This window comes from Atta cephalotes (genome assembly GCF_000143395.1).
Source record: "Atta cephalotes unplaced genomic scaffold scaffold00038, whole genome shotgun sequence".
NCBI classification, from domain to species: domain Eukaryota; kingdom Metazoa; phylum Arthropoda; class Insecta; order Hymenoptera; family Formicidae; genus Atta; species Atta cephalotes.
The window spans coordinates 730,136-737,102 of NW_012130102.1; the positions used below are offsets into that span (position 1 = coordinate 730,136).

Genomic DNA, 6,967 nt, shown 5'->3' on the forward strand with positions numbered 1-6,967 from the left:
GATATCATTATAATTTTGATGACGTCTAAATAAAAAAACAACTTAAAAACATACGAGATTAATGTAAGAAGAATAAATTTTCTAGAAAACGCAAAGAAAAACCGCGAAGTTACTCTCACTTGCCCATTCGAATATTAAATAATTTTATTTTTATTATTGATTTGCCCGAAAATCCTATGTTATTTTTATTTTTATATAAAAAAGTGTGTATATATTATATGTACATATTAGATTGAAAAGAAAAAAAAATTTAGAAAAATTTTTTCTCTATATTATTTATGTATAAACGTGAATTATAATAAATCAGATGGGATCATTCTGAAAATTGGTTTGTATCGAAAGAAGAACAAGAGTTTATAGAATCGAGAGGAAGATATGTCAACATTTTACTCGATGATGAAGATTATGAATATATGAGCGGTCATGTAATTGATGGGAAAAATTTGCTACCCGCGACAAGTTATTTGGGACTCATTTGGAGAACTATTGGTATGATGAAAGGAGAAATGCACACAATACTACCGATAGTTTTCCAAGATGTAAAATTTATCCGTGCTATTCATTTGTCGAAAAAGGATGCTGTGAAACTATATATTGCAATACAGACAGGTATTTACGATATATAAGTGATTTTAATTCTAATTGGGATTTTCTCTGAAATTCGTATAACAATATTCGTAGGTCCATTGTACCTCAAATTATTGTTTAACATTTAATATAATATAATTCTTTACAAAGCAGTTGATAAAAATATCTGGGTCCGACGGATTAGCAAATATCGTGATTATGATTAATGTAGTACGATGACAAAAATGCAAAATAGTCAAATTTATATAAATATTACAGATGGAAAGTTTGAAATAACCGAAGGAGATAGCGTTGTTGTCACAGGTACAGTGTACGAGGCATTAAATTCAGAACAAGAAATGATTCCGATAAATCTATTATCGGGAAATAATGATGAAGATGAAGATATGACTGCACGAGATATCTACAAAGAATTGAAATTGCGTGGATACCAATACAAGGGCTTTTTTCGTGGATTAAAGAGTGCCTCTATTTCGGGAACCCAAGGACATATCGTTTGGAAAAATAATTGGGAAACATTTATGGATAGTATGTTACAAATGCAAATTATTGGATATGATACTAGGGAATTATGTGTTCCTACGAGTATTCAAAAATTAGTGATCAATCCAGTGCTTCATGCTTCGAAGCTGCGGGAAAGCGTAGATAATGCAAAAGTTACAACAGATACGGAAAAACGTAATTGACTTTCATTATTAAAAGTTCATCGTTCAATTCGTAAATATTATGTAAAAGATCTCCATAATATGAGGCGTATTATTTTACTTATCATATTATGTAGTATTACAGGTACAAGTGTATAAGGAGATAAACACGATAAAAGCTGGCGGAATAGAGATTCGAGGTCTGAAAGCTACTCAGATCTCTCGCCGGAAATTAGCCCAAGATACTGTTATCGAGGAACATACATTTGTAGCTCATTGTGATCGCGCTAAGGTTTCCTTGAACGAAGCAATTCGGTTATCGGCTCAACTCGTATTGGAAGATCATCAAATTATCAAAGTGGAAGCCGTTGAACTAGTGGAAGATGTCGATGATGTTGAATTAGAATATCTTTCATCTTCGTTGCTACTTGAGGCATTTGGTGATTTGCCACTGATACAAATGAATGTCACACTGTTAACATCATCAAATCGTTTCAAGCCAGAAAATTTACCGCAAAACTTCTCAATCAAAAATTTTGAAAAATCATCTGTGAATGACAAAGTTTTAATTGCTGCTGGATTCAATCTTTTGACCAAACTCGCATCTTTAGAACAACTGTTGCCATTTTTGAAAGATGATGGTTACTTATTGACTCGTGAGAAGTGCGACTTAACTGATTATAAAAAACATTTGCAACAATACGAATTAAACGTTATACTCGAAAAACGCACTGATAAAGAGTTAATTGTGCTTCTGAAGAAAAAAGTTTCAATAAGAGAAAGAACTGTTGTTTACATAAGTAATGATAACTTTAATTGGCTAGAGAATCTAAAGTCACTTTTGAATGACGAAAACAATCGTGATGACAAGAATAATAGAATTATAATTGTGGGAGAGAAAAATTTTGAGTGCGGTTTATTGGGTTTTATTAATTGCTTGAGAAAAGAGCCAGGCGGAGAATATATTAGAGGTGTTCTCGTTCAAGATGAGAAAGCTCCTAAATTTTCTCTTCAAGATCCCTTCTACTTAGAGCAATTGCAGAAAGATATGACTATTAATGTATTGCGACCTGATAAAACCTGGGGATCGTACAGACATTTAAAATTACCACAATCGGAACCGAAACTTGTACAAACTGCCCATGTCTGCCAAACGGTACATGCTAAATTCTATTTGGCAAATGGAGGATTGAATGCTGTCACGAAACTTCCTTTTAGAATTTTATTCTATATACATTGTATCATATTACAAAAATTTTATATTTTTACAGGTTCGAGGAAACTTAAATACATTCTGTTGGATAGAAAATAATTTATCTATTGTGTCTCGTCATGAGGATTTAGTGCACGTTGTTTACTCATCTTTGAATTTTAAAGATATAATGTTCGCCACTGGTAAAGTGACATTTCCAAATACGATTTTAAAAGGACGATTATTTCAGTATGTTTCTTTTGGAATGGAATTCGTAGGTTTCGATGCTAACGGACAACGTATAATGGGAATTCGTGACACTGAGTAAGTAATGCTACAAGAAATTATTGTGATGTGTAATAGAAATGGACACTAAATAAAAGCTATACTTTCACAGTTGCATAGCAAACGTCATTATGAAGGATGAAAATCTTTGTTGGAAGATACCCGATGTGTGGACATTTGAAGAAGCGGCATCAGTCCCGTGCGTTTATATCACGGTTTATTTATCCTTATACATTTATGGAAAAATAAAAAAAGGTGATAAAATACTTATACATTCTGGTACTGGAGGTATTGGACAAGCAGCTATTCATCTTGCTCTTAAAGAAGGATGCGAAGTATTTACTACCGTCGGCACAAGTGACAAACAGAACTTTCTTAAGAAAATGTTTCCGATCATTCCGGATGATCATATTGGAAATTCTCGAGATACAAGTTTTGAACAAATGATAATGCAGCAGACGAAAGGTCGCGGAGTCGACATTGTGTTAAATTCATTGGCGGAAGAAAAATTAATCGCGTCTGTTCGATGTTTAGCTCAAAATGGTCGATTCTTAGAAATTGGAAAATTTGATCTTGTATCTAATAATTCCCTGAATATGTCCGAATTTAATAAAGGTATTAGCTTTCATGGGGTTGTATTGGATAATATGTTCACTAGTGATCACAAATATAAGTCTCTATTGTTCAAAATGGTAGCCGATGGTTTAAAAAATGGAACAATCAAACCAATTCAAACAAAAATTTTTCTAAAAACTAATATTGAAGAAGCTTTCAGGTTTATGGCCAGTGGGAAACACATAGGAAAGGTACTGAATAATAACAGAAGAGTTTATTCGCCGTATATCCTATTGATATGTATAACATGCATTTTTGAAATATAATTATTTTTATAGATAATTATAAATATTCATGAGAAGAATGAACCTTTAGATAAGCACATTCTTGCATATCGTCGCTATTATTGTCTCAAAGATAGGAGTTACATAATACTAGGAGGTCTGGGCGGATTTGGTTTAGAATTAACAGACTGGCTTATATTTCGTGGTGCCAAAAACATCGTTCTGATTTCAAGAACTGGAATAAAAAACGGTTATCAACGCATGAAAATTCGACTATGGAAATCATATGGCATAAACGTTCTAATCATCAAGAATATCGATGTTGCTGATCTCAAAGATTGCGAATATCTTTTAAAGACTGCAGAAAAAGAAGCTCCGGTGGACGCTATATTCAATCTGGGTGTGGTACTGAGGGATGGCATCCTCAAAAACCAAACTGCAGAAACATTTGCAGAGTCCTTCCAATCGAAGGCTCGTGCAACGCAAATGCTGGATAAACTTTCTAGGAAAATCTGTCTTAACTTGCGGCATTTTGTGGTATTCTCTTCCGTTTCCTGCGGCAGAGGAAATGCTGGGCAAACTAATTATGGCATGGCTAACTCCATTATGGAGAGAATTTGCGAAAAGAGGGTAGAGGAAGGATTACCAGGACTAGCGATTCAGTGGGGAGCTGTGGGTGATGTAGGTCTTATCGCTGATATGCAGGAAGAAGATAAGAAATTAGTCATCGGAGGCACTCTACAGCAAAAGATTTCATGCTGTCTCGATGAGCTTGATAAGTTTTTACTTCAAAATCGGCCGATTGTGAGCAGTATGATCGTAGCTGAAAAAAAAATGGGACATCAAAGAAGTCTAGTAGAAACAGTTGCTAATATTTTAAGTAAGTGTTCTTATGGAAACTTATTCTTTTGCAAATATTTATCATATTTGTTTGCTAGTCTAATTTATGAAAAAAACATACTATTGATTATAATAATTTTGTATTCTATATTGTAGACATAAGTGACATAAAAATTGTAAGTCCAAATTCATCTCTGGCCGAACTTGGAATAGACTCCATGATGGCTGTAGAAATCAAGCAAACTCTGGAACGAGAATTTGATATATTTGTCACAATACAAGAGATACGAAATCTTACTTTCGCAAAACTCATTAAGATGGCTATTGTAAACATCGGTGACAATAATGTGGATGATGAAAAGAAATTTGATAAAGAGAAATCAGACATTTTAAAAATTTTAATTGGTATTGCATTAAAAAATGAAGACTTTGTTTCCCCAACAGATTTTTCAACTAAAAGACAGAGCACTATGACTGAAGTATTTCTTATACCGGGTATTGACGGATGTGGTCCTGTATTTAAAACCATAATTCCATGTATTAAATTTTCAACATCACTGTTGCATTATAAGACAAACAACATCAATTCTATAGATATGATATTGGAAACGACTAATCAACTCACAAACGTATGCAATAATCACATTAGTAATTTCATTTTATGTTGTTAAAAAATTGTTTTCATTGTTTCAATAGATATAAATTTGATCGAGTACTTTTTATATTTTTGCAGCATATACTTTCAATACTGACAAATGGAAAAGATTTTGTAATGGTAGGGTATTCCTTCGGATCTCTTATCGCAATTGAAGTAACGAGAAGATTGGAAGCTATGAATTTTAAAGGTCGACTTGTTCTCATCGATGGTACTCCTGAACTTTTACGAGCATTAATCAAATCTTTTGAATCTGATTTTGATGATGCAAATTTTCAGATAGATTTATTAACTAATATTATGGAAATCTATTCAGCAGGAAGTTCTCAAAAGGTAACTTTTGTTTCGGATTTACATTAGTTCATTTATATTACGTTTTTTTTTATGTGAATCAGTATCAATTTCTTCAATTTCTGTCTTATGGTCTTGTACATAAAAATAGAAATATTTATATTTTCGTAGATTTTAATGGAATTGAAAAAATGTGAGAGCTGGAATGAAAGATTTAATATATTCGCTAAAGAGTTCTCAGTTATATATACATATCTCTCATTTGCAAATTTAAAGACGCTTGTTACAACGATTTACAAACATTTTTCCGCTCTCCGAAAATATGATCCTTCTACTTTGCCACCTATTAAGTCTCCCATAACATTACTAAAATGTATATCTTCGTTTAATATACCAACGATTAAAGAAGACTATGGTTTGCACAAGGTACAATTTTAAAAAATTTGTTATAATTTGTACTGAATAAATCAAATTTAATAATAATAATACTTTTTGTTAATGATGCATGTAATTATTTAAGGTAACTCAAAATGTAGTAAAAATACATTATATTGAAGATGATCATGAGACGATCTTGAAGAATGAAAAAGTGATAGCTGCAATTAACGGAGAACTATCATTTACAGTTTGATATTTTAGATTATATTAAATTATATTAAATTATATCAAAAACTTCTTGAAAAGAGCTATTATGTATAATATACTGAGTGAGACATTTAAAACTTGTCACCAGAATAACTCGCTTGTTTTTAACAATAGAAGGAAAAGTGTTAAAGAGAAGCATGATTTCTTCTTCAAGGGAGACATATTTTGGTCATGTTGTCTTTCTTCTAAGTAGAGACGTTAAAAAGATATGAAGATCACCTCCATTTTTTTAAAATAATTGTAAATCATAATTGTATGATTTTTTTTTACACAATATCTTCATTCAAGGTTCTTCTAATTATTCTGCACATAAAAAATCAATAGTTTATGAGATATTTTATACTTTATTCTGTAATATGTTGGCTTAAAATATTAAGTCAAATATTAATCTCAAATTATCAATTTTTTAATAATCGTATCTTAATACTTTTATGTAAAAAATTTTACATAAATAATAAAAATGTTTATTTAAAAAATTATTCATTTTGCGTACATATTTTTTTAAAGCAGCTATGTGTTTTCTTTTCACCAATTGATTCATCTTATTATTCTGTTCATAAAAGTATTAAGATACGGTTATCAAAAAATTATGAAATATTTAATATTTTATGCCAACATGTGACAGAATAATATATAAAATATCTCTTAAACTAATTAATTTTTTTATATCATTAACTTAATACTTCTATATGAATAATTAAAGGGACCATATTCTGTAAAAAAAATCATACAATTAAAAAAATGAAAATAATCTTTATATCCTTTTAGTGCCTTCATTTAAAAGAAAGACACGACCAAAACATTCCCCTTAAAATCATGTAACTTTTGTTTGATTCTTTCCTTCTATTGTTAAAAACAAGCGAATTATTCAGATCCACCTATTTTAAATACCTCACTCTATATATAGGTATAATATCTATATGGTACATATTTTTAATTTGGTGTATATATATATATATATATATATATATGTGTGTGTGTGTGTGTG

At 30.9% G+C, this 6,967-nt stretch overlaps 1 protein-coding gene across 1 annotated transcript in view; it reads left to right on the forward strand.

Moving 5' to 3' along the window:
- LOC105621939 (fatty acid synthase-like) overlaps positions 1-5,965 on the forward strand; it is a 16,001-nt gene extending 10,036 nt beyond the window's left edge. Inside the window, exons 7-16 of the mRNA XM_012203375.1 lie at positions 308-609; positions 847-1,266; positions 1,370-2,388; positions 2,504-2,748; positions 2,822-3,515; positions 3,603-4,428; positions 4,545-5,017; positions 5,122-5,376; positions 5,506-5,760; positions 5,855-5,965. Coding sequence (XP_012058765.1) covers positions 308-609; positions 847-1,266; positions 1,370-2,388; positions 2,504-2,748; positions 2,822-3,515; positions 3,603-4,428; positions 4,545-5,017; positions 5,122-5,376; positions 5,506-5,760; positions 5,855-5,965 — 4,600 coding nt within the window. The remainder of the gene's footprint in view (positions 1-307; positions 610-846; positions 1,267-1,369; positions 2,389-2,503; positions 2,749-2,821; positions 3,516-3,602; positions 4,429-4,544; positions 5,018-5,121; positions 5,377-5,505; positions 5,761-5,854) is intronic.
- The last annotated feature ends 1,002 nt before the right edge of the window (positions 5,966-6,967 follow it).